This window comes from Somniosus microcephalus, chromosome 26 (assembly GCF_052327205.1).
Source record: "Somniosus microcephalus isolate GS21.2 chromosome 26, FLI_Smic_1.0, whole genome shotgun sequence".
In the NCBI taxonomy this organism is placed as follows: domain Eukaryota; kingdom Metazoa; phylum Chordata; class Chondrichthyes; order Squaliformes; family Somniosidae; genus Somniosus; species Somniosus microcephalus.
The window spans coordinates 3,050,498-3,078,490 of record NC_141012.1 but is presented as its reverse complement, the minus strand read 5'-3'; the positions used below and the strand labels follow the sequence as shown (position 1 = coordinate 3,078,490).

Genomic DNA, 27,993 nt, shown 5'->3' with positions numbered 1-27,993 from the left:
CAAGCTCATTGGGGCTGCCTTGGAGGAAGGGTTTGGCCAATCAGGCGGGGGGCGCGGTCCCTTTAAGGGGAGTCACATGACACGTGCGCTGGTCATGTGACGGCGCAAGATGGCCGCCTTCCTGCAATGGCGCCGCTTCGTTTTCTTCGACAAGGAGCCGCTGAAGGAGCGCGGGGAGCCGGCCCAGGTCTTCCGCTGCCCCGGGGATTCGGCCTTCAGCGTCTGCACCAGCGGCAGAGGCAGCCTGGTGCTGGGGGATATCCTTCACTCGGAGCCCGGGGCCTGGGGGCCCAGTCAGGGCGGCTCCCCGGACTCCGGGCCGGGCCTCGGCCTCGGTGACAGCCCCCGGGCCGGGTGACAACCACCGGGAATGTGCCGGGGGTTAAATTTCACCGCCCCTCACGCACACTTTGTTCCGGCGGGTTGGACGTTCCAGCTTGTTTGGAGCAGAAGCCGCCGGATCTCCATCACTGCTGACATCTGAAGGCCGCTTCCCTGTCTTTGGTCAAGAGGGAGCGGCCTGGACCAAAAATCCGGCCGATGTCAGTTCAAATCCCACCACTGGGGAATTTAAATTCAGTTTAATTAAATAAATCGGGAATAAAAATCTAGTATCAGTAATTGTGACCGTGAAACTACTAGATTGTCGTTTAAAATCCCAGCTGGTTCACTCCTTTAGAGAAGGAAATCTGCCGTCCTTACCCGGTCTGGCCGATGTGACTCCAGTTCCACAGTAATATGGTTGACTCTTAACTCTGAAACGGCCTAGTGAGACACTCAGTTGTACCAAACTGCTACAAAGACTGCAGTGGTTCAAGTGGCTCACCACCACCTTCTCGGGGGTAATTGAGACGGGCAATAAATGCTGGCCCTGCCCGTGATGCCCACATCCCAGAGACAAATACATTTTTTTTGAAAGATTAACTAATTTTCAGACTGATCAGATTAGTTTTGATGATTATACGTGACCTGTTTTGTGAAGCTCGTCTCCTCACTTGTTCCCCTCGCCAATTGATAGTTTTGCTAAGATTATAATGACTGAGTTCCTTAACGGTAGAGCACATATTGAGGGGAATATCTGGTTCCTGTCGCGGACTTTGCAGTTCAGCTCATTCCAGGCGTACAAGCTGCGAGTTACACACCTGTACCAACTCAAACAGCACAGTATCCTGGTCTCTGTGGGAGAGGATGAACCGGGGATTAACCCGCTGGTGAGTGACATAAACCTGGTTAATTAGCCGGCAGGGCTGGGATTGAATGCCACAGTTCATTGTGCGAGACTAATAGTGACTGATCAACATGCCTTTAACATAGAAAAACTCTCTGCTTCACAGAGGCATAATCAGAAAAAATAGACACTGCCAAAGAAGATGTTGGGTGTGATCAGAAACTTGGTCAAAGAGATGTGTTTTAAGGAGGTTATTAAAACGTCAAGAGGTTTAGGGAGGGAATACTAAAGTGTGGGACCCAGGTGGCTGAAGGCACAATGGCCAATGGTGGGATGAAGAGGGGTGGGGGGCGGGGTGCAGAAGAATTCAGAGGAAGAGAGAGTTCGGGAGGAGTGTAGGGCTGGAGGGGGTTAGAGATCAGTAGGGGTGAGGCTTTTAATGGTTTAAACACGAGGATGAGAATTTAAAATAGGAGACGTTGAGTGACCAGTGAGCGAGGAGAGGGGTGATGGGTGAGCAGATGGGATGAGATAGCAGAGTCCTGGATAAGCTGAAGTTTTTGGAGGATGGGAGTCCAACCACGAGAGCATTGTAATAGTGGAGTCTGGAGATGACACCGGGATGGACAAGGGTTTCAGCAGCAGGGCTGAGGCAGGGGACGAGACATTTAATGTTATGGAGATAGACCGTCTTAGTGATGGGGAGGAAATGGAGTCACAGGATCAGCTCAGGGTTGAATAGGACACGCCAGTTGTTAACCGCCTGGCTCAGCCTGAGCAATAGCCAGTTGGAGGAAGCCTTGGTACAGAGGTGGTGCAGTCGGATATTGAGCATATGCCCTGCCCCAGGAGGGTCCTCGGTGTTTGTGCATTTAGTTCTGGCGCTGAGAACGATTCCGATTGGTACAGGAATTTTGCAGCTCTGCCGATTTTGAGCTGATGGGAGTCGATCGACAGCTGGATTCCCAGTAAACCCGGAGCTCCCAGATCTCATCCTTGGCATTTTTTTTTCTTTATGTTCCAGGTGAAGGTCTGGAATCTGGAGAAGCGGGATGGCAGCGGGAATCCTCTCTGCACCCGAATATTTTCCGCCATTCCAGGAAACAAGCCCACGGAAGTCTCTTGCCTCACCGTCCACGAAAACCTCAACTACATGGCAATCGGTAATCGCCAGTCCCAGAACCGCTGCTCGCTTACTGAGCTGAGGCCAGCTCGCTCAGCACAGGCCCGGGAACGACCTGGGGCCGCACTGTCCTGCGGGGCTCAGTGCCTCACGGGGCGGTGCATCTGCTCACAGAAACATCATTTACACCCACCGCAAAACCTGACCAGTCTCTTAAAATGTTTACAATCTGTCAGTGGCTCTCCCTGTTCTAAAGTCAGGATTTCTTCCCATTAAATAGAATTACACAGAATGTACAACACAGAAAGAGGCCATTCGGCCCATCTGGTCCGTGCTGGTGTTTATGCTCCACGTGAGCCTCCTCCCATCCTACTGCATCTCACCCGATCAGCATATCCTTCTATTCCTTTCTCCCTCATTTACTTATCTAGCTTCCCCTTAAATGTATCTATGCTATTCGCCTCAACCACTCTGTTCGCCGCAGGATTCACGGACGGAAGCATTGTCCTGAAGAAGGGGGACATCACTCGCGACAGACACAGCAAGACCGACGTTATACCAGAGGGGACCTACCCCATCACTGGCCTTGGGTTCCAACAGTCCGGGAAACAGACCCATCTCTTCGTGGTTACTACGGAGAATGTCAAGGTGGGTGGGATTTGTGTTTTTTTACATTGTGAAAATGAGTGGTGTAAAGGAATGCGTTTGCACTGCGATAAGTGCCAAACAAACCTGGTGATTGCCTTCTCTTCCTCCCCATCGACCCACAGGAGGGGGATTCAGCAGCCAAGTTGCACTGAAACTATTTTCAATCACATCCCGATAGCGGGACTGAGGATCGGTGGGTTGTGTGCTCCCTCGGTCACAATAACCATGTGGCTTGAGAAAGACTGACCTAGAAAAGTAGTTCTTTGCCTGGTGGATTAGTTGATGAACGTACCGCCTGGTGTGGAACTGAGCCACACCAACTCGGGTTTGATCTTTGTCCTGTGCTGAGTTAACTAGGGCAGCAGCTGTGTGCAAAATCTGGCCTCGGCATCTCCGGACTAGGAAAGAGCGAATAATCCTCCGGGGTTCCTTCTCCTGATCCCTGCCCCGGGACTCCCGCTGGAAGTCGCCCATATGGTGCTGTCGGGCTCACGCCGGCTCAGGGTCAGGCGTCAGCTGTGCTGCCTTCAAATTCTCGAATGCCCTCCTAGCCCCCGCTGTCCTGGCACTCTCACAAAGACCAGTCACTTGAGTGAGAGCGACTATCCTGAGCCGTTTCTTGATATCACGTGGAGTGAATCGAATTGGCTTCTGTGATGGTGGGGACCTCCGGAGGAGGCCGATATGGATCATCCATTCGACACTCGTGGCTGAAGATGGTTGCAAACACTTCAGCTTTGTCTTTTGCACTCACGTGCTGGGCTCCACCATCATTGAGGATGGGGATATTCATGGAGCCTCCTCCTCCCGTTAGTTGTTTCATGACTGGATGTGGCAGGACTGCAGAGCTTTGATCTGATCCATTGATTGTGGGATCGCTTAGCCCTGTCTATAGCATGCTGCTTCCGCTTTTTAGCATGCATGTAGTCCTGTGTTGCAGCTTCCCCAGGTTGGCACCTCATTTTTAGGTACGCCTGGTGCTGCTCCTGGCATGCTCTTCTACACTTATTGAACCAGGGTTGGTCCCCTGGCTTGATGGTAATGGTAGAGTGAGGGATATGCCGGGTCATGAGACTACAGATTGCGGTGGAATACAATTCTGCTGCTGCTGATGGCCTGCAGTGCCTCATGGATGCCCAGTTTTGAGCTGCTAGATCTGTTCTGAATCTATCCCATTTAGCACGGTGGTAGTGCCACACAACACAATGGAGGGTGTCCTCAGTGTGAAGACGGGACTTCGTCTCCACAATGACTGTGCGGTGGTCACTGCTACCAATATTGTCATGGACAGATGCATCTGCGACAGGTAGATTGGTGAGGACGAGGTCAAGTAGGCTAAGATGTTAAAGCAAGGTCATGTCCTACCCTCTCAGGTGGACGTAAAAGATCCAATGACACTATTGGAAGAAGAGCAGGGGAGTTCTCCCCGGTGTTCTGGGGCCAATATTTATCCCTCAACCAACATCACTAAAACATTATCTGGTCATTATCTCATTGCTGTTTGTGGGAGCTTGCTGTGCACAAATTGGCCGCCACGTTTCCTACATTACAACAGGGACTACACTTCAAAAGTACTGAGGTTCTGAAAGACGCGGTAGAAATGCAGGTTCTTTCTTGGTCTCACTGTGTTCACTCTCTTGCAGTCGTATAATGTTTCAGTGAAGGATTTCCCTGTGGTGGAGCTCGATAACCACGGCTGCAGCCTGCACTGTTCCGCCCTCTGCGACCCCTCGCAAGACAACCAGCTGATTGTTGCGGGGGATGACTGCGTGTATCTGTACCAGCCCGATGAGCGCGGCCCCTGCTTTGCTTTCGATGGCCAGAAGCAGATGGTTCACTGGTACCGCGGCTACCTGATCATCGTCTCGAAGGAAAAGAAGACCCCAAAGTATGAGGGTTGTTTCGTATCCTGTCTGAGGGGGTGGTTATAAATGGGCTTTAGTCAGTCACCGATTGATTTTTTTTTAAAAATCAGCTCATGAAGGATGACTGCTAGAGAGTTTGTAATCCAGTGACCAGATTAGCCAAGTGAGGAATATCATTGCAGCAGATCCAGGATTAATCTCCCTCACGTGGGAGTAAAGCTCCCTCGACACTGTCCCATCAAACACTCCCAGGGCAGGTACAGCCCGGGTTAGATACAGAGTAAAGCTCCCTCTACACTGTCCCATCAAACACTCCCAGGGCAGGTACAGCACGGGTTAGATACAGAGTAAAGCTCCCTCTACACTGTCCCATCAAACACTCCCAGGGCAGCTACAGCACGGGTTAGATACAGAGTAAAGCTCCCTCTACACTGTCCCATCAAAGACTCCCAGGGCAGGTACAGCACGGGTTAGATACAGAGTAAAGCTCCCTCTACACTGTCCCATCAAACACTCCCAGGGCAGGTACAGCACGGGTTAAATACAGAGTAAAGCTCCCTCTACACTGTCCCATCAAACACTCCCAGGGCAGGTACAGCACGGGTTAAATACAGAGTAAAGCTCCCTCGACACTGTCCCATCAAACACTCCCAGGGCAGGTACAGCACGGGTTAGATACAGAGTAAAGCTCCCTCGACACTGTCCCATCAAACACTCCCAGGGCAGGTACAGCACGGGTTAGATACAGAGTAAAGCTCCCTCTACACTGTCCCATCAAACACTCCCAGGGCAGGTACAGCACGGGTTTAGATACAGAGTAAAGCTCCCTCGACACTGTCCCATTAAACACTCCCAGGGCAGGTACAGCACAGGTTAGATACAGAGTAAAGCTCCCTCTACACTGTCCCATCAAACACTCCCAGGGCAGGTCCAGCACGGGTTAGATACAGAGTAAAGCTCCCTCTACACTGTCCCATCAAACACTCCCAGGGCAGGTACAGCACGGGTTAGATACAGAGTAAAGCTCCCTCTACACTGTCCCATCAAACACTCCCAGGGCAGGTACAGCACGTGTTAGATACAGAGTAAAGCTCTGACTAAACCCCGACTCATTAGAGTCCCTCCTGCTGCGTTGCTGAGGGACTTCTGTTCCCCGACCCCCCAGTGAGCTTGTGGCCGCTCTTGAGTGGTGCTGAGTTATGGTTCTGTTCACTGACTAGACTCAGCTTTTAAAAATTCCCTGAACATCCAAAATTAAGGTGAGACCTTTACCAGTTCTAGGCTGGAGATCCCGCGCTCTAAAGTTATAGGTCAATCTGATGTAAAACGGTTCAAAGAAGGTGCGGCACCAACTTCTCGGCAACTAGGGATGGGCAATAAATGCCGGCCTTGCCAGCGACAGCCACATCCTGAGGCTGTGGGTTCAAGCCCCACTCTGGCACGAGCTCATTATACAAGTGCTGGGCGTGTGACCCCAATCAGAGAAAATAAATTGCAAATGTTTTGGTTTCTGGGTGGAATTGTTTTGCTTACTCGATGGCGGAGGGTCTGAGCTGCGAGGTCCCCGCTGTCTGTCTCAATGCTCGGTGCTTCTTTCCCAGGACCGATTTTGTTGGCGGTAATGGGCAGTCCTCGGAGAAGCAGATACTGACCATCTACGACCTGGACAACAAGTTCATTGCATACACGGCGGCCTTCGATGACATCGTTGATGTGCTGGCAGAGTGGGGCTCGCTCTATGTGCTGACCAGCAATCGGAAAATCAGCATCCTGCAGGAGAAAGATACGCAGACAAAACTAGAGGTACTGACTGGACGGTGCAAGGGAGGTCAGCGGAAGGCTGACGGGGCGGTGCAAGGGAGGTCAGCGGAAGGCTGACGGGGCGGTGCAAGGGAGGTCAGCGGAACGCTGACGGGGCGGTGCAAGGGAGGTCAGCGGAACGCTGACGGGGCGGTGCAAGGGAAGTCAGCGGAAGGCTGATGGGGCGGTGCAAGGGAGGTCAGCGGAAGGCTGACGGGGCGGTGCAAGGGAGGTCAGCGGAAGGCTGACGGGGCGGTGCAAGGGAGGTCAGCGGAAGGCTGACGGGGCGATGCAAGGGAGGTCAGCGGAAGGCTGAGACCTGAGGCAGCAGCTGGCTAATCGTGTATCTTTTACAGAGGCTCAATACGAGTCATGTCAACTTGGCTCGAGGGTAGCGCTATCCCATCTGACTTAGGACTGCGGTGGTGTAGTGGCTGTTGTTGGACCATTAATTCAGAGAACGTGTGTTCCTAATCTAGGCTGACACGCCAATGCAGTGCTGAGGGAGTGCTGCACTGTCAGAGGTGCCGTTCTTCGATTGAGGCATTAAACTGGGGCTCCGTCTGCCTGTTAAAGCTTTAATGCGGGGAAGGTTAGTTTGCATTCTAGAAGACAGATCAAATAGGCAGAAAGGCCTTCTCGGGCAATCCATAATGGAAATGTAGATTCTGAATATGATTGAGAATAATGGCGAGGTTATGTATTAGATGCAGCATTCTGACTGCTGAAGATTGACTTCCGGTTTCTCTCTAGTGTTCAGCTGATCCTGAACATGTGTGAAGTTGAAACATGCAGTTACAGTTTGCACAGTTAGTAACTAACCAGGAGAGATTCCCCCTGCTGCATTGAAATAAAATATTGTCCAGTGTCCATGCAATAAATGCAAGTTGTTGATGAGACATCTTTCCTGTTCGACAGATGTTGTTTAAGAAGAACCTGTTTGTTATGGCGATCAACCTGGCAAAGAGCCAGCATTTGGATAATGATGGGCTGGCGGAAATCTTCCGACAGTACGGTGACCACCTGTACGTGAAGGGAGATCACGACGGTGCCATTCAGCAGTACATCCGGTAGGTGTGTGGGTTGCCGTGGATACCATCCGGCACACTAACGGAGGGCCTCGTGATCCACGGGCGCGATGTAGAAAAACAGCTTCCAACAGGCTTAAAAAATACTTTAAGTGACACACAATTGCAGTCCTCACTTTAGTCACCACTTCTGGTGGCTCAATGAGGGAGCACTTCCTGGAAGTGGACGCTGGGCTAGACGGAGGGAAATCCGGATCACTATCTCGTGATTCCTGCTGGAAAGTGCATGAGCGTCTGGTGAACGCAATCGGCCGTGGCTTTGTTGCCTTCCACAGGCGAATAGCCTCCTGACACGAGCTGTCTTATCTCTCCGATGAAGATCAGCCCTTGGGCAAGGTGCTGCAGGGCAGTTGGTACAGCACCCCAGCATGAATTGCTGCGTGTCAGCTGTGGCTCAGTGGGCAGCACCCTCGCCTCTGAGTCAGAAGGTTCAAGTCCCACTCCAGAGACTTGAGCACAAAAATCTAGGCCGACACTCCAGTGCAGTACTGAGGGAGCGCCGTACTGATGGAGGTGCCATCTTTCGGATGAGACGTTAAACCGAGGCCCCATCTGCTCTCGGGTGGATGTAAAAGATCCTATGGCACTTTTTCGAAGAAGAGCAGGGGAGTTATCCCTGGTGTCCTGGCCAATATTTCTCCCTCAGCCAACATCACTAAAACAGATTATCTGGTGCTCATGAAAGACGCTATAGAAATGCAAGTCTTTTTTACAGCAGGGGCGGAGCCTGTGAGGGGTCATGACCCTTCCCACAACCTGCCTGGCGGGAGAATTCCGGAAAGAGTAAATTTAAAAGCAGCGAGAGAAATGTCAAGCCTCTAGAGCAGAGTAGAGTTTTGGGTTAAAATAAGCAGAGTGGGTCAGGCAGGGACAGAGAGAGTAACAAAGGTAATAAGGCATCAGTGAAAAATAGAAAAAAGTCAAACCTAAAGGCACTATATCTAAATGTGCGAAGCATTCGCAACAAAATAGATGAATTAATAGCGCAGATAGAAATTAATAGCTTTGATCTAATAGCGGAGACGTGGTTGCAATGTGGCCAAGGTTGGGAACTAAATATTCCAGGATAGTTAACTTTTAGAAGAGATAGGCAAAATGGAAAAGGAGGAGGGGTAGCCCTGATAATAAAGGATGGGATAAAGACAGTAGAGAGAAAGGATCTTAGCTCCGAAAATCAAGTAGTAGAATCAGTTTGGGTGGGTGGAGCAAGGAAACATTGGTGGGAGTTGTTTATAGGCCCCAAACAGTAGTTGTAATGTAGGGCAAAGTATAAATCAGGAAATTAGAGGTGCATGTACCAAAGGTAATACAGTAATCATGGGGGACTTTAATCTACATAGAGACTGGGCAAACCAAATTTGCAGTTATAGTGTGGAGGACAAATTCATGGAATGTATACAAGATAGTTTTCTAGATCAGTATGTTGAGGAACCAACTAGGGAACAGACTATTTTAGATCTAGTATTGTGCAATGAGAAAGGGTTAATTAATAACCTTGTAGTTAAGGGGCCTTTAGGGAAGAGTGACCATAATATGATAGAATTTTATATTGAGTTTGAAAGTGATTTCGTTAAATCCGAAACTAGGGTTTTAAAATTAAACAAAGCAAATTACATAGGTATTAGGGGCGAGTTGGCTAGGGTAGATTGGGAAACTACATTAAAAGGTATGACAGTAGAGAAGCAATGGCTAGCATTTAAAGAATTAATGCATAATTTACAAAAAATATATATTCCTTTAAGGCACAAAAACCCCACAGGAAAAGTGGTCCTACCGTGGCTAAGGAGAGAAGTTAAAGATAATATTAGATCAAAGGAAGAGGCTTATAATATTGCCAAAAAGAGTAGTAAGCCTGAGGATTGGGAGGGTTTTAGAATTCAGCAAAGGAGGAGCAAGAAATTGATTAAGAAAGGGAAAATAGAATATGAGAGTAAACTAGCGAGAGACATAAAAACAGACTGTAAAAGCTTCTATAGGTATGTAAAAATGAAAAGATTAGCGAAAGTAAATGTGGGTCCCTTACAGGCTGAGACAGGAGAAATTATAATGGGGAAATAAGGAAATGGCAGAGAATTTAAACAAATACTTTGTGTCTGTCTTCACGGAAGAAGACGCAAAAAACTTCCCGGAAATAGTGGAGAACCAAGGGTTTAGCGAGAATGAGGAACTGAAAGAAATTAGTATTAGCAAAAAAAGTTATGGTGAAATTAATGGGACTGAAAGTCGATAAATCCCCTGGACCTGATGGCCTACATCCTAGGATTTTGAAAGAGGTTAGCTATAGAGATTGGTTGTCATTTTCCAAAATTCCATTGATTCTAGAACGGTTCCCGCAGATTGGAAGGTAGCAAATGTAACCCCACTATTTAAGAAAGGAGGAGAGAGAAAACGGGGAACTACAGACTAGTTAGCCTGACATCAGTAGTAGGGAACATGCTAGAATCTATTATTAAGGACATGGTAACAGGGCATTTAGAAAATAATAATAGAATTGGGCAGAGTCAACACGGATTAATGAAAGGGAAATCATGTTTGACAAATCTTTTAGTTTTTTGAGGTTGTAACTAGCAGAATAGATAAGGGGGAACCAGTGGATGTGGTGTATTTGGATTTTCAGAAGTAATTCGATAAGGTGCCGCACAAGAGGTTATTAAACAAAATTAGGGCTCATGGGATTGGGGGTAATATACTAGCATGGATTGAGGATTGGTTAACGGACAGAAAACAGAGAGTAGGAATAAACGGGTCACTTTCGGGTTGGCAGGCTGTAACTAGTGGGGTACCGCAAGGATCAGTGCTTGGGCCTCAGCTATTCACAATCTACATCAATGATTTGGATGAGGGGACCAAATGTAATATTCAAGTTTGCTGATGATACAAAGCTGGGTGGGAATGTAAGTTGTGAGGAGGATGCAAGGAGGCTTCAAGGGGATATAGACAGGCTAAGTGAGTGGGCAAGAACATGGCAAATGGAATATAATGTGGAGAAATGTGAAGTTATCCACTTTGGTAGGAAAAATAGAAAAGCAGAGTATTTTTTAAATGGTGAGAGATTGGGAAATGTTGGTGTTCAGAGGGACCTGGATGTCCTTGTACACGAATCACTGAAAGTTAACATGCAGGTACAGCAATCAATTAGGAAAGAAAATGGTATGTTGGCCTTTATTACAAGAGGATTTGAGTATAAGAGCAAAGACGTCTTACTGCAATTATATAGGGCCCTGGTGAGACCACACCTGGAGTATTGTGTACAGTTTTGGTCTCCTTATCTAAGGAAGGATATACTCGCCATAGAGGGAGTACAACGAAGGTTCACCAGACTGGTTCCTGGGCTGGGGGGATTGTCCTTTTGAGGAGAGATTGAGTAGACTCGGCCTATATTCTCTAGAGTTTGGAAGAATGAAAGGTGATCTCATTGAAACATACAAAATTCTTACAGGGCTTGACAAGGGTAGATGCAGGGAGGATGTTTCCCTTGGCTGGGGAGTCTAGAACCAGGGGTCACAGTCTCAGAATAAGGGGTCGGCCATTTAGGACTGAGATGAGGAGAAATTTCTTCATTCAGTGGGTGGTGAATCTTTGGAATTCTCCACCTCAGAGGGCTGTGGAAGCTCAGTCATTGAGTATATTCAAGACATAGATCGATAGATTTTTGAATATTAAGGTATATGGGGATAGTGCAGGAAAGTGGAGATGATGTAGTAGATCAGCCATGATCTTATTGAATGGTGGAGCAGGCTTGAGGGGCTGAATGGCCTCCTCCTGCTCCTATTTCATATGTTCTTATGTCCTGCCAATCATTGTGGTCAGCCAAATGGAGGGCTGCCTCCAATTCCCTGCCAGGAACCTCTGTCACCGGTCTTCGGCCTCCCGGTTTGTGCTGTTCCCGGCTTGGCCTTCGGACTGGGTGAGTTGGCATTCCTTAGTGCCCAGCTCGGTCCCCTTACTGCCAAGTCGGCCAAATCTCGAGTTTGACCCCCTGACCCCAGACTCGGCCAATCCCAGCTCTGCCTCTCTCCTCCAGGGGGAGAACATGTCACACAGTCACAGGGTGCGAGCTGAACCCGTTGGGTTTGTGGGTAAGCGTTTTCTTCACTGCAGTAAATCTCTTCCTCACTGCTGTCCACAGCACTATTGGGAAGCTGGAGCCGTCCTATGTGATACGGAAGTTTCTGGATGCACAGCGGATCCACAATCTAACGGCGTACCTGCAGGCCTTGCACCGCCAGTCACTGGCCAACGAGGACCACACCACACTTCTCCTCAACTGTTACACCAAACTGAAGGACAGCTCCAAACTCGAGGAGTTCATCAAGGTAAACGTCACCTCGTTCTCTCTGCTCCGCACCGACCGACTGTCTCCAGCCCAGAACTGGCCGGCTGAGTGACAATGGGGAAACATACTCCTCCATCCTTTACTTCTTGAGACTTTACTCAGAATTTGAGGAGCTGGAGTCTTGAGGCAAACGTGCTTGTTTGTTTGGTTTGGGAAGGTTTGAGCAGTGGTAGCGAGGGAATAGTGCCAGGAATGTGCTCTATCTCAGTCACAGTATAGTGTCTATCTCTAGTTTCCCCCCCCCCCCCCAACCCTTCAATTCTGACCCGTGGACACTAATCGTGGAGCAAGTGTTTACAATGTCAACAATAGATGCAGCCAGACCCACCATCATCTCTGGACTGGAGCCAGCTCCCAGGGACGGAATGTGGATTTACTGACATGCAGATGGGACAAGACGAGGCCACTCTTTAAAATCAAACCACTTGGAGGAAGTAGAAAGTATTAAAAGACCAGGCGTGTATTGACAAGTTCGATCGGTGGGCAGAGCAATGGCCAACACAGTTTAATACAGGGAAACACGAGGGCATGAGATTTGGCAGTGGGAAGGTTGATGTGGATTATGTGCTAAATGGGAAAGTACTTGAGATATCAGGGCAGGAGGGAGAGCTTGGGGTTTTAGTTGGACATTCAGTAAAACCATCAGCACAATGTTCCCAGGCTGATAAAAAAGCAAACAGAATGTTGGGTATAACATACAAATCCAGAGAGGTCATTTTAAAATAGTGTTTGGCCATGGTGAGACCACATCTGGAGCACTGCGTGTAGTCTTAGTCTCCCTGTTTTAAAAAGGATATTCAGTTATTGGAGTACAGAGAAGGATATTCAGTTATTGGGGTACAGGGAAGGATATTCAGTTATTGGGGTACAGGGAAGGATATTCAGTTATTGGGGTGCAGGGAAGGATATTCAGTTATTGGGGTGCAGGGAAGGATATTCAGTTATTGGGGTACAAGGAATGACATTCAGTTATTGGGGTACAGGGAAGGATATTCAGTTATTGGGGTACAGGGAAGGATATTCAGTTATTGGGGTTCAGGGAAGAATATTCAGTTATTGGGGTTCAGGGAAGGATATTCAGTTATTGGGGTACAGGGAAGGATATTCCGTTATTGGGGTACAGGGAAGGATATTCCGTTATTGGGGTACAGGGAAGGATATTCTGTTATTGGGGTACAGGGAAGGATATTCTGTTATTGGGGTACAGGGAAGAATATTCCGTTATTGGGGTGCAGGGAAGGATATTCCGTTATTGGGGTTCAGGGAAGGATATTCCGTTATTGGGGTACAGGGAAGGATATTCCGTTATTGGGGTGCAGGGAAGGATATTCCGTTATTGGGGTGCAGGGAAGGATATTCCGTTATTGGGGTACAGGGAAGGATATTCTGTTATTGGGGTACAGGGAAGAATATTCCGTTATTGGGGTACAGGGAAGGATATTCCGTTATTGGGGTCCAGGGAAGGATATTCCGTTATTGGGGTGCAGGGAAGGATATTCCGTTATTGGGGTGCAGGGAAGGATATTCCGTTATTGGGGTCCAGGGAAGGATATTCCGTTATTGGGGTACAGGGAAGGCTATTCCGTTATTGGGGTACAGGGAAGGATATTCCGTTATTGGGGTCCAGGGAAGGATATTCCGTTATTGGGGTACAGGGAAGGATATTCAGTTATTGGGGTACAGGGAAGGCTATTCCGTTATTGGGGTACAGGGAAGGATATTCCGTTATTGGGGTCCAGGGAAGGATATTCCGTTATTGGGGTACAGGGAAGGATATTCAGTTATTGGGGTGCAGGGAAGGATATTCCGTTATTGGGGTACAGGGAAGGATATTCAGTTATTGGGGTGCAGGGAAGGATATTCCGTTATTGGGGTGCAGGGAAGGATATTCCGTTATTGGGGTGCAGGGAAGGATATTCCGTTATTGGGGTACAGGGAAGGATATTCCGTTATTGGGGTACAGGGAAGGATATTCCGTTATTGGGGTACAGGGAAGGATATTCCGTTATTGGGGTACAGGGAAGGATATTCCGTTATTGGGGTACAGGGAAGGATATTCCGTTATTGGGGTACAGGGAAGGATATTCCGTTATTGGGGTACAGAGAAGGGCGACACAGCTGATCCCAGAATTGAAGGGAATGACGTTTGAGGAAAGGTGGGTATTTTCTCTCTTGAAAAGAGAAGGCTGAGGGGAGATGATTGTGTTTGAATTATTAAGGGTTGGGACAGATCGGATCCAATGTGCAGAATTGAAGTACCGAGGGCCCAGAGGGTGGGATGTTTGCGGAACAGATTACTGGCACCGGAGGTGGAAGAAGAAACATTAATGGTTTCAAGAAGGAATTCGACAGGTTCTTGCCAATAAATGGGAATTGGGATTATTCGAGTTGTCAAAAGTAAGCATTTTGTTAGAAGAGATTTCCCACCTGGTGAGGAAAATACGATTCTTTTAAATCACATTAAATGGCCGCGCTCGGATCGATTGTGCACGGGGCAGCTGGGGAGTCACATGACTGATTCTAACGCGTGTCTCCTGACAGACAACTTGAGCCGAGCTGCTTTAAGATCCCAAAGCTGTCGGTGGTTTAAAGTTCAGTGCTGAGCGAGGGTGGCTGTGGTTCCTGGGTCAGTTGGAGAGGTGTTAGAGGCCAGGTACAGGAGCGTGGAGCAGAGAGATTCCCTTATGGTCCTAATTGGTTATTCCTTCAGCAGGGGAGTTCTCCCTAGTGTCCTGGCCAATATTATCTCTCAACCAACACCACTTTAAAAAAAATGTTTTATCTGGTCATTACCTCATTGCTAATTGTGGAATCTTGCTGTGCGCAAATTGGCTGCCGTGTTTCCTACATTACAACAGTGACTACACTTCAAAAAGTACTTCATTGGCTGTAAAGCGCTTTGGGACATCGCGAGGTCGTGAAAGGCGCTATAGAAATGCAAGTCTTTTTAAAAACTATAAATGGCATTAGAAAGCAGTTCAGTATCGGGTTTGACCTTTGCCTGTTGACCTGTTCTTTATCCCCTTTCATCCCAGACCAGTGAGAGCGAGGTCCATTTTGACGTTGAAACTGCCATCAAGGTCCTGCGCCAGGCGGGTTACTACAAACATGCTGTCTACCTGGCCGATAAACACTTCCACCATGAGTGGTACCTCAAGATCCAGCTCGAGGATATCAAGGTAGACCTTTCCAAACGTTCAGCTGCTCTTTCCTCAGAGTGACTGCGCACCACTGTGTGCTTATCTCAAAGGGGCTGAAATACAAAGCGGAGGAAGTGATGCTTCAGTTGTACAGAGCCTCGGTCAGGCCCCATCTGGACACTGCATTCAGTTCTGGCCCCGCACCTCAGGAAGGATATACTGGCCTTGGAGGGGGAGCATAGACTAGGCTTGTATTGCCTTGAGTATAGAAGATTAAGGGGTGATCTAATTGAGGTGTTTAAGATGATTAAATGATTTGATAGGGAGAGAAACTATTTCTCTGGTGGTGGGGGGGGGGGTGGTTGCTGGTGGTAGTACAGAACAAGGGGGCATAATCTTAAAATTAGAGCCAGGCTGTTCAGGAGCAACATCATGAAGCACTTCTTCACACAAAGGGTAGTGGAAATCTGCAACTCTCTCCCCCACCCCTAAAGGCTGTGGATGCTGGGGGTTAATTGTAGCTTTCGAGACTGGGATCGACAGATTTTTGTTGGTAAGGGCATCAAGGGATATGGTGCAAAGGCAGGAAAATGGAGATGAGGTACAAATCAGCCCTGATGCAGTTGAATGGCGGAACAGACTCGAGGGGCTGAATAGCCTCCCCATGTTTCTATGTTCCTGCCAGGTGTGTTAACTCTTTCTCTGTCATGCTCCAGAATCCGTGTGCTTGATACGAGAGCCCCCTGTCCCGGTAATGAGGCTTAAAATTTTCTCCCCTCTTCTGAAGGTGCTGAGTTTGGCTGGGGTGGAGTTTTAGAGGTGCTGGGTGCCCTCCCTTGCCTCACTTGTGTCTATTCCTCCGAGAGAGGCTGGACATTGAGTGTTGACAGGCTATTTGACAGTGGAGGGCATCACATTTGCGACACATTTTCCAGCAGGGGTCACTAGGCTGCAATCAGGAGCAGAACCTTGGTTGGCGGTTTAGTTTCTACCCCCCCCCCCCCCCCCCCCCAACCACTGTCCCTGCTGAAATTGGTGAGTTCTGTGCTGGCCGAGACCGAATTGCTGCCCTTTCTGTCCTGCGTGTCTCCGTATTACTTGTGATGCCAAAACTAAGGCTGTTTCTGTGTACCTTTCTCCATTGCAATTGTGAGTTTCCGATCTTCCAGGTCATTGTCCCTCTGTTCAAAATGTGACAGCCCTGCAGTTCTGAAAGGAACGCATTGAAGGAAACGGCACTCAGTCCGCAGAGCTTCCGCAGACCATTGGGACCTGCCTTTAGTGCCAGCTCCTGTGCTGTGCACCCTGTTACCTTGCAGTTTCCCTCCATTCCCAGCCTTGCCTGCTTTCCTGTGTTAGATCTGATGACGGATGGTTCAGTAACACTGTCCCTGCCCCTGGGAGATTAACTGGCGGGAGTCGGTGTGTGTAATTAATAGCTAGTGAATGTGGCCCTGACTTATTCCAGATTAGACTGTGTCTGAAGGTGTAATGCACTCCACTCCATCACCCCTCTCCCACACTGAACCCAAAAAAAGCACCAAGCTTTGTAATTGCACACGAGGGAAAGGGTGAAAGGTCTGTCCCTTTTCATGCACCCGCCCTACATTATCCTTCAATTCGTCTTCTCTCCAGAAACACATCTAATTCTCCCATCCCCATTTATACCGTCTGATTCACCATCTTTCATTGGATCTAAGTCTGCAATCTATGGAATAAAAAGTTCTCCTCTTCTAAAATCCTGATTTATTTTTTTCCCCTCTGAGCTTGTGTGCCGGGGATTTGGCTCCTAGTTGGAATTGTTTCCTCTCTTCACAGAACTACCAGGAAGCCCTGCACTACATCGGGAAGCTGCCCTTCGACCAGGCAGAGAGGAACATGAAGAAATACGGGAAAACGCTGATGCATCACGCTAAAGATGAGACTACCAAGCTGCTGAAGATCCTCTGCACGGACTACCGACCCTGCGGAGAGACCCTGGCAGAGAGAGAGCCTGTCAGCAGATACGAGGACAAGGTACGGCACTGGCACTGGGCACAGTCCCCTCCCACCCTCTCTCGCTATCATAGAATCACACAGCACAGAAGGAGGCCATTCAGCCCATCGTGCCTGTGCCGGTTCTTTGAAAGAGCTCTCCAATTAGTCCCAGTCCCCCTGCTCTTTCCCCACAGCCCTGCAAATGTTTCCTTTTCAAGTATTTATCTAATTACCTTTTGAAAGTTACTATTGAATCTGATTCCACCGCCCTTTCAGGCAGCGCAATCCAGTCATAACTCGCTGCGTTTAAAAAAAAATAAAAAAATAAAAAAATTCTCCTCACGTCCCTTCTGGTTCTTCTGCCAGTTACCATAAATCCGTGTCCTCTGGTTACTGACCCTCCTGCCACTGGAAACAGTTTCTCTCTATCAAAACCCCTCATTATTTTGAAAACCTCTATCAAATCTCCCCTTAACCTTCTCTGCTCCAAGGAGAACAACTCCAGCTTCTCCAGTCTCCCCACATCACTGAAGTCCCTCATCCCTGATACCATTCTAGTCAATCTCCCCTGCACCCTCTCCAAGGCCTTGACATCCTCCCTAAAGTTGATGCCCAGAATTGGACACAATACTCCTAACCAGTGATTTATTAAGGTTTAGTATAACTGACAGTTTCACCTTGTGTTTTCCTGTTTTGTTGTAGGCGAATTCTGAGGAGTTTATTTCGATCTTTGCCAACAACCCACGGGAGCTGAAGGAGTTCCTGGAGCACATGATCCAGGTGCAGGCCAACTCCCCGCAGGGTGTGTACGATACACTGCTCGAACTCCGGCTGCAGGACTGGGCCCACGAGGAGGACACGCAGGTTGGAACTGTTTGCCTTTCCCCTGATGTGCACTGATGAGTTTTCTCCTAGTTTTCTGCTGGGCAATGGGACACTCTTCTACTTTTGTCTCCCCAGTACAGCGAGGGTAGAGGGACGAAAATGCTCCTAATTCTTGCTCCAACAATATACCTAACCCCAGCCTCAATACATCCCTTGCTGCCCCTCTGTAGCAGTTCCATTTCTCCCACCACCTCTCCTGAGGCCTCTGAGCAGGATTCCCAAATTATTGGGACAGATTCCGGACGGCTTTTGTCCCATCACTCTGGACTAGATTACATAGGATACACGGCACAGAAACAGGCCATTCGGCCCAACCCAGTCCGTGCTGGCGTTTATGCTCCACTCGAGCCTCCTCCCATCCTGCCTCATGCAACACAATCGCAAAATACTACGGATGCTGGAAATCTGAAATAACAACAGAAAATGCTGGAAATACTCAGCAGGTCAGGCAGCATCCGTGGAGAGAGAAACAGAGTTAACGTTTCAGGTCGATGACCCATCGTCAGAACTTTCTCTCTCCACGGATGCTGCCTGACTGCCATCATCTAACTCTATCAGCGTAACCCTCTATTCCTTCTCCCTCATATGTTTGTCCAGCCTCCCCTTAAATACATCGATACTATTCGCTTCAACCACTCCCTGTGGGAGCGAGTTCCACATTCTCACCACTCTCTGGGTAAAGAAGTTTCTCCTGAATTCCCTATTGGATTTCTGGGTGACTATCTTATATTGATGGCCTCTAGTTATGCTCCTCCCCACAAGTGGAAACATTCTCTCTCTATCCACTCTATCAAAACCTTTCATAATTTTAAAGTCCTCTATTGGGTCACCCCCCAGCCTTTTTTCAAGAGAAAAGAGACCCAGCCTGTTTATGCTTTCTTGATAGGTATAGCCTTGCATTTCTGTTATCATCCTTGTAAATCTCTGCACCCTCTCCAGTGCCTCTATATCCTTTTTGTAATATGGCGACTAGAACTGTTCACAGTACTCCAAGTGTGATCTAACCAAGGTTCCATACAAGTTTAGCATAACTTCTCTACTTTTCAATTCCCTACAGCTTTGTTTACTTTTTTATGGCCTTGTTAACCTGTGTCGCTACTTTTAATGATTTGTGTATTTGTACTCCGAGATTCCTTTGCTCCTTTGCCCCATTTAGATTCTGATTTTCCAAGTAATATGTGACCTCCTTATTTTTCTTACCAAAATGTAATACCTATGTTGAAATTCATTTGCCAATTATATGCAAGCTTATTAATGTCATCTTGTAATTTGTTGCAGTCCTCCTCAGTATTGACTATCTCCCCCCGCCCCCCCACCGCCCCACCCCAATTTGGGGTCGTCCACAAATTTAGAAATTTGAGAGCCAGGATTCTAACCCCAGCCCAGTCCCTGATCAATAACACTTCTAATCTTGCTGACTGAAGATTGTGGATGATTACGATTGCCCCGGGGATGGTGGGTGGAGAGGAAGGGTTAGTCTACTTGACGTCAGCGTACAGTCGGTAGTGATGCCTGAGCTTCTGTTTGACGCAGTCTCCTGCTCCGTATTAAATGGCTGATTTCATTACACTTCCCAATCAGGCAAAGAAACAGCTGCAGGAAGACGCAATGGGCCTGTTGAAGAGCGGATTGTTTAAGGCTGTCTTTGACAAGGCCTTGGTGCTGTGTCAGATGCACAATTTCAAAGATGGAGTGCTGTACCTCTACGAGCAGGGGCGACTGTGAGTACAGAATGAGATCACTTGTGTTTCTGAATTGCTCTGACTCCCTATCTGATACAAAGGCACTGACTGTTCCAGTGTTTTATACTTTACAACTGCTGGTCAAAGGCTGACTGGGAGCAGACATTTGTGAAGATTTCTTTAGCAGAGAGATAGCAAATAAGGAAAGAAGAAATTGAGAGGCCACTGGAGCAAGACACTGCACCCAGGCAGCCTCGGAACAGAAGTTTAAAGCGAGCAACAGAGGGACACGGAAGGGACTGCGGGTCACCAGTCACTGTTGAGAAAAAAATCCCTTTCTAAAGTAAGATAAAGAGATTGGAAATATTCCCTAACTGGTGAGATTCTCAGTGGAGTAACCGAGGTTTATAAAACAACTACTTGCATTTATATAGCATCTTTAACGTCGCAAAACGCCCCACAGGAGTGTAATCAGATAGAAATTGACACCGAGCCGAGGAAGGAGATATTAGGAGGAGTGACTTATTGGTCAAAGAGTTAAGTTTTAAGGAGCGTCTTAAAGGAGGAGAGGTTTAGTGGGGGAGCTTAGGGCCTAGACAGCTGAATGCACGGCCGCCAGTGATGGGGCGAAGGGGTACACAAGAGGTCAGACTTGGTGGACCGCAAAGATCTCAGATGGTTGTAGGGCTGGAAGAGGTTAAGAGATGGGAAAGGATCGAGACCATGGAGGTATTTGAACACGAGAAAGGCCACGGTCGGAGGAATTCCATGTGTGGTGCTGACCAGACGGTCTTGGGATGTGGATAGAATGCGTCAGCTGTGGCTCAGTGGGTAGCACGCTTGCCTCTGAGTCAGAAGGTGGTGAGTTCAAGTCCCACTTCAGAGGTTTGAGCACATAAATCTAGGCTGACATTCCCAGTGCAGTGCTGAGGGAGTGCTGCACTGTCGGAGGTGCTGACTTTCAGATGAGACATTAAACCGAGGCCCTGTTTGCCCCCTACAGGTGGATGTAAAAGATCCCACGGCCACTATTCGAAGAAGAGCAGGGGAGTTCTCCCCGGTGTCCTGGGGCCAATATTTATCCTCGACCGACATCAGTAAAACAGATTATCTGGTCATTGTCACATTGCTGTTTGTGGGAGCTTGCTGTGCGCAAATTGGCTGCTGCATTTCCTACATTACAACAGTGACCACACTTCAAAAGTACTTTATTGGTTGTAAAGCGATTTGGATCATCCTGACTTCGTGGAAGGCGCTGTAGAAATATAGGTCTTTCTGTGAATAGAATGCTGACTGGAAGAGGGGAGTGAGGGTGGACAGTGTGTGTGTATATCCCTGTCTGTGTCTCTGTCTGTCTCTGTGTGTGTCTCTGTCTGTGTGTGTGTCCCTGTCTGTGTGTGTGTGCCCCTGTCTTTGTTTGTTGCTGCTCTATTCCACATTTAAGTGCTTTCTCCGGCCGGCTCAGGTACCAGCAGATAATGCACTACCACATGCAGCACGACGAGTATGCCAGGGTGATTGAGACCTGCGAGCGGTACGGTGAGCAGGAGGCCTGCCTATGGGAACAAGCGCTCGGATACTTTGCGCGGAAGGAGGAGGATTGTAAGGAATACATCACCAGCGTGCTGAGGCACATCGACAGGAACAACCTCATGCCCCCTTTGCTGGGTAAGTCGGGGCCCTCAAGTCGTATCGTGTCCTGTGGTAGGAACTAGCTAGCCGGCCCCACCCAGTGCCGCAGTCCATGGGCAAACCTGGACTCGCCCAGCGGCCCGATTAAACTGTGCATGTTTCGTAGGTCAGATTATTCATTTTGAATGATCATTTCCATATTTTTCTGTGAGGGGGACCTCGCGACAAATATTGACGCACTCCCAGGGTCCTCCCCCCCCCATCCGGCCTAGTGAAAGGCAGCCTCGGCTATCCGAAGGCAAACTGTGTCGTCACTGCAGAAACCTGTATTGGCCACAGCAGCACAAGCCAATAGAAGTCAGCGACAAGCCACAGCTGTAGCTGTGGGTGAAATGGTTTTAGCCGTTTGCACTGAGTTTAGTCAAAAACGCCTAAACTGCAATACAGGTCGATGTACTTCACACGTGTGTATTTACTTAACAAGCATCTCCCACCATTCAGTAACCAAGGAAGTGTAGCACTCGCGCACTCTGCTTTTCGTCTTATAATTTTATCAAGAAACGCACAAAAAGGTTAAAGTTCACATGCGTGCACGGTGTGAATATGCTCATCGAGACCACATGATCGACGACAGTCCCTATTACTCACTTTTTATTTACTAACCAGAACTGTAATTAGCCACATCTGGATTTCCAATTGACCACATGTGGCCAGTGGTTAATGTATTAATGTATTGGACAACACTGGGTTACAACAACAGAAAGAAAGCAAGCTCTCAAGTCAGTGAATGCAGAAAAATATTGAATCGCGTTCTACAGACATTGCTCACTGACTGGGCTAGCCAGTGTCAGACACAGATACCCATTCACTTCACTAGTTCACAGTGCCCTGTAGATTTACTGTCGATGTAAAGTCTCCTTTAAAACCGTGTCGACAGAGCAACTGTCTTCCGTGCTTTACAATCGCAAGACAATAAATGGGGGAATGCAATTGTACGGTGGGGGAGGATGAAGGATGAAATTCCACCAGGGCGGGGGGGGGGGGGGAGGGGGGGAGAGTGTCCAGTCCATGGCCCGTCGTTCCCGGGTGCTGCACATTGCTGCTTGAACCTGTTTACAGTTAATCACTTGTTAGAAAATCATCTTCACAGAATCGTACAATTTTACAACACTGAAGGAGGCCACTCGGCCCATTGCACCTTTGCTGACTCTCTGAAAGAGGGCTCCACTTCATCCGATTCCCCTGCCCTTTCCCCATACCTTCTTTTAAAAAAAAATTAAAAAAAATCCAAATAGTTATCCACTACCCTTTTAAAAGCTGTTAGATTCTGCTTCCCCGATGAGTGGAGGTTCTGTTGTAAGTGTTCATGAATTGGAAACTTTCCTAACCCCTCTTACCCCTCTCTCTTTCCGCCAGTTGTGCAGACGCTTGCTCATAACTCCACGGCCACGCTCTCGGTCATTAAGGATTACCTCATTAACAAGCTGCAGCAGGAGAGTGACCACATTGCAGAGGACGAGCGAAGGATCAAACAGTACCGGGAGGAAACCAAGAAAATCCGAGAGGAGATTGAGGAATTGAAGAGCAGGTAAATGAGCATAAAGTGGGCGAACCATCAGATCCTGTCTCAGGGCCCAGAGCTGCTGCTTTGCCTCATTAAGTCGGATATACAGGTGCATGTAACCAAGCCAAAAACGGAGTCGAGGGGCTCCGACACGGTCTGCCCGTGACTAATGTCCGACACTGTTGGGACAACTCGATCGTGTTGGTGTTTTGCACAAATTCAGGGCATTAAAATTCCAAATGCTTTGGGGCCGTGTAACTCTGTCTCAGGGCTGCGGTGGTGTTCCTTGGTGTTCGCCGTGACCAGCTTCTGGAAGCAGAGGCTTGGCCTTGGCTCAGCACCGCCTGTGTGCGGAGACAGGAGTTTCATCCCTCAGCTGTGAACGCTCTTGCTCGCTCTCGCCCTCACCCTCCCTCCGCATGTTAGACTATTAAATGTAAGGGCATATATAAGCTTCTGCCTGTATACCTTGAAATCAGCAGTACGCTGGGCTCTGCTTGTAACGCAGGGAGTTACCAGGTTGATGTTTATCTGTTGACAGTGCTAAGATCTTCCAGAAACCCAAGTGCAGCATGTGTAACAGTCCCCTGGAGCTGCCCTCTGTCCACTTCCTGTGTGGCCACTCCTTCCACCAGCACTGCTTCGAGAGTTACGCAGAGCACGACTCCGAGTGCCCGACCTGCATGCCTGAAAACCGGAAAGTCATGGACATGATCCGAGCCCAGGAACAGAAACAGGATCTTCACGAGAAGTTCCAGCACCAGGTAACGGGAATGTATCGCGCGAGGGCTAACAGACTATTTTACCATGGGAGCCATTGCAGTTGATCCCGATCCTGGTCTCGCCCGATATCCAGTTGTGCAGGAATCACTGGTTAGTGATCAGGAGTGGGAACTCTGGCTGCCTCCCTCACTCGGCCCAGGGTTGTTGCGTTCGATACAGCGCCCGACTGGGACCGGGGATTGACCCTGGCACCTTGCGGCCTGTACCGTACACTGAATGGAGCCTTTACCCGAAGCCTGGTCCCCTCACTCGTGGGTTTACTGATCCTATTGCGTTACTGATCCCATGCTTTGCGTCTGTCTCCTATAACACTCTGACGTTTGCTTCCCAGTTGAAGTGTTCGAAGGACGGATTCTCGGTCATCGCGGATTACTTTGGCCGTGGGGTCTTCAACAAGCTGACGCTAATCACGGATCCCCTCCCGGGGCGTGCAGCCGGGGCGAGCATTGACGCTGGACTTCAGAGGGACCTGTTGATACACACCAAGAGAACAGCCTAGGGATGGAACCCAACGCCTCCACCTTCAGCAAACTTTCTTTTAGCAACTCTTCATGTATAACTCCTGCTGTAATATAAAGGTTGCAGTAAGTTGACTGGCTCGGTGACCGAGACTGCTGCAGTGACGAGGAGCGTGTGTACACGATGCGAATCAGTAACCCCGCCGAGCACTCGTGCACATTGCGTGAGAGTTGATTGGTTTGCTGCGATCACCATGGCAACATCCTGAGGTCCGGCCTCGTGGCTATCACGGGAATCCTAGCGGGTCGACCTGTAAACTTGCTGGAGAATGCAGTGAAATTGCCTGTGGTGTCACTGCTTTACTCTTCTAACCATACAGTGGGGCGGAGGGACTTCACGCCTCCTCTTCACAGGCCTTGAACGGTCCTGATATCAACAGGGGGTCATTAACTTGGGTTCTGAGGGACATGAATCCACAGACCTGTAGAATTCATCGCTCAGTGGTCAGTAAGCATGGAACAAGGGGAAATGCCCCATATTTGACCTGGGAGAAAAGTGATTCCATTCTCCCTCTTGGGCGCTACTCTCTCCTACACCCTCACAATTTCCTTTTTGAACTCCTTGTGTTGAGTGTTTGCTTGCACCTGGTGTAGTTGCACTCTGTTTCTGAGCCAGGTAAAGTACAGTTACACCTTGCTCATCCTGACTGTGACTGTCCCGCATTGGAACTAGTCACAGAGCCTGGATTTTTTTCTAAATGTAGACTCTAGTTTCAGGATGTGTGCAGCCTCGGTACCAGTGTTGAGTCAGCAGTCCAGTGACGTCAGTTATGTGGTTTACACAGTGGAGGATGTACATCGCTCTCCTGCACAGCTGTGTTCTAGTGTAATCCAGGTACAAATGGCCAAGAGCACCCAGTGTTGGTTCCGTGTGCAGCAGAGCCACATCTAACTGAGCGTGGCTGTCAATAAGCATTATAACCGAGGCTGGATTTAACTTCTCTGAGGCCCCAAGTACCTTGTTACTGTTGGCTGGAGACGGAGCTCCCTCCAGTTCTGTATGTTGGGATAAGGCTCTCAGTAAATAAATCATAAAAGGTTTAAAAGATAAGAAGAATAGCTTGTGTTTTCTAAAAGTTTAAGGATGTCCAGTTGTGCTTTTTTTGTAATGTTAAAAGGATTTTATATTCTTTCCTTCATTTGTCCTGGGTTTGGCCTCATGGGGAGGAAGATCCTCTGTCCTTTTCTCTCCCTCCTCTCACAAGCCACGACCACCTTGTATGCTTGCCTCTAGCAGGGAGACGGAAGATGTCTGTTGATCTTTGTGAGCTGACGTTCTGAGCATCAAAGGGCCGTGGGCTGTAAAGTTAATGGCGGTTTAACCAGGTGCCGAAATCCTCGCCGTGTTACTGGCTAAAAGCCGCCGTCCACCTGCAGCCAGGTGTTGGGTTTCTGAGGCTAACCCGCCTCCTCCTCACCCAGGACAAACTGGGAATGTTGAGACCAGCAGCCACACTGTCTGAAAACACTTGAGAGTACGCGGCACCCCGTACAGAGAGCACGCAGGGGCACATCGCCCCTGAAACAGGCAGTGGGTCTCCCACCCAACCTAGTGCATGTGACGCAGGGTGAAGCCTGGCAGATCCCAGCTGCACCATCTATTCATGTGCGATTAAAAACAGAAAATGCTGGAGACACTCAGCAGGTTGGGCAGCATCTGTGGAGAGAAACAGAGTTAACGGTTCAGGTCGATGACCCTTCGTCAGAACTATAACGTTAACTCTGTTTCTCTCGCCACAGATGCTGCCTGACCTGCTGAGTCTTTCCAGCATTTTCTGTGTTAATTTCAGATTTCCAGCATCCTCAGTATTTTGCTTTTGTAATCCTGTGTGATGTTGGATTATCTGAGTTTGAAGTTTGGGTTGGGTTATGCCTGTAGGGTCACCACTTAAATGCTCCTTGCTGGTTGGTGGTGTGAGTTGCCTCTTGCATCTCCCTGGCAGTTGACCTGAGAAAATCCTACAAATTATGACTGAATTCTCACAGCAGCACCTCGGTGTTGAATCCCCTCCCTCCCTCCACTGGTTTCACCAGCTGAAATTGAGCCACAGCACTTACTTCAAGATAAGATCCCGTCCGATTTCCCCTGATTATAGGGAGGTCCATCGAAGAATCCACTCCAGTTTGAGTGATGGGTAGATGTGCAGCACTGGACTACAAAGACCCAGGACTGTTTGATCTCCAAGCTCTGAGTTAGCTAATCATATCTGCACTAGGCAGTGCAAGGGGGGGCCGAGAATTGTTTTTCTCCACCTCGGTCCATCTGCTGCCTGTTTACAGCTGTCTTGTATCTTGTCGGAAGACAGGAGAGTGCAGCCCCAATGACTGTGCCCTGTGCGGCTTTGCAGGTGCTGTATCGGGAGTTTATTGCTTTTGTGATTCTGCTTCGCGTGTCTCTTTGTTTTGGAGGCTAGCTTCACACCTTGACCTGCCCAGCCCACCCTGCCATGACCCCTCCCCTGGTTCTTTGTTATGTGTCGACTTCCCATTCTCGAATTTTCTGCTATTCTGCCTAGTTTTTGCATGTCCCAATGATTAATAGATTGTATCTGTGCATAGCTGAAAAACATACCTTTAAGATTTGAAAATGTAAATAAAGTCTATTGCAGTAATCGGATTGCTATTCATGGATAAAGTTATTGTCTGCTTAGATAAATCCAACAAAACAACTTACATTTATTAAAATGTCCCAAGCTGCTTCACAGCAGCAATTATCAAACAAAATTTGACACCAAGCCACGAGATATTAGGACAGGTGACCAAAATCTTGGTCAGAGGTAGGTTTTAAGAAACGTCTTAAAGGAGGGTAGAGAGGTTTAGGGAGGGAATTCCAGAGCTTAGGGCATCGGCAGCTGAAGGCACGGCCGCCAATGGTGGAGCGATTAAAATCGGGGATGTGCATAAGGCCGGAATTGGAGGAGCGCAGAGATCTCTGAGGGGGTTTGTAGGACTGGAGGAGGTTACAGAAATAGGGAGGTCCATCGAAGAATCCATTCCAGTTTGAGTGATGGGTAGATGTGCAGCACTGGACTACAAAGACCCAGGACTGTTTGATCTCCAAGCTCTGATTTAGCTAATCATATCTGCAGTGCTCGATTTAACCTTATGTTCACAGTGACCTGACTCTGGAAATGCGTACATTTGGATGTCTGGTTTGAGCAGGAGTAGACTCAGATGTGAAACCCTCCAGTCAAATAGCCTGCTGACATTGCAGAGGTGCACATAAAAAATGGCCACTTGGTTGGGGTAGCAGAGACTGGCCTGAGCATGTTTACCCACAACTTGGGAACCCGGTTACCTCCAGGTCACTCCAGCAGTCAAATGACCGAATAAAAGTATTCTTAACTGAGATGGAGCCATTAAGGGAACAGAGTGAGACAGGCTTTTCTGGAGAATCAAGGTGAGGACTGTATCAAATTTTGCCAGAGAGATAACATAGAAACATAGAAGATAGGAGCAGGAGTAGGCTATTCGGCCCCTCGAGCCTGCTCCGCCATTCAATGCGATCATGGCTGATCATCCAAATTCAGTACCCGGTCCCTGCTTTCTCCCCATACCCCTTGATCCCTTTAGCCTTAAGAAATATATCCAACTCCTTCTTGAATATATTTAATGTATTGGCCTCTACTGCCTTTTGTGGTAGAGAATTCCACAGGTTCACCACTCTCTGGGTGAAGAAATTCCTCCTCATTTTTGTCCTAAATGGCCTACTCCTTATCCTTAGACTGTGACCCCTGGTTCTGGACTCCCCGACCATCGGGAACATCCTGCATCTAGTCTGTCC

General features: G+C 48.5%; 1 protein-coding gene across 1 annotated transcript; it reads left to right on the top strand.

Moving 5' to 3' along the window:
* The first annotated feature begins 72 nt into the window (after positions 1-72).
* vps11 (VPS11 core subunit of CORVET and HOPS complexes) lies at positions 73-26,826 on the top strand. Its single transcript, XM_085967679.1, has 16 exons — positions 73-257; positions 1,063-1,211; positions 2,193-2,331; positions 2,776-2,939; positions 4,583-4,827; positions 6,406-6,607; positions 7,523-7,674; positions 11,822-12,008; positions 15,064-15,207; positions 16,987-17,184; positions 17,848-18,009; positions 19,612-19,751; positions 21,178-21,380; positions 22,761-22,932; positions 23,450-23,672; positions 24,023-26,826. The coding sequence occupies exons 1-16, from the start codon at positions 110-112 to the stop codon at positions 24,188-24,190; spliced, it is 2,796 nt and encodes a 931-aa protein (XP_085823805.1). The 5' UTR covers positions 73-109; the 3' UTR covers positions 24,191-26,826.
* The last annotated feature ends 1,167 nt before the right edge of the window (positions 26,827-27,993 follow it).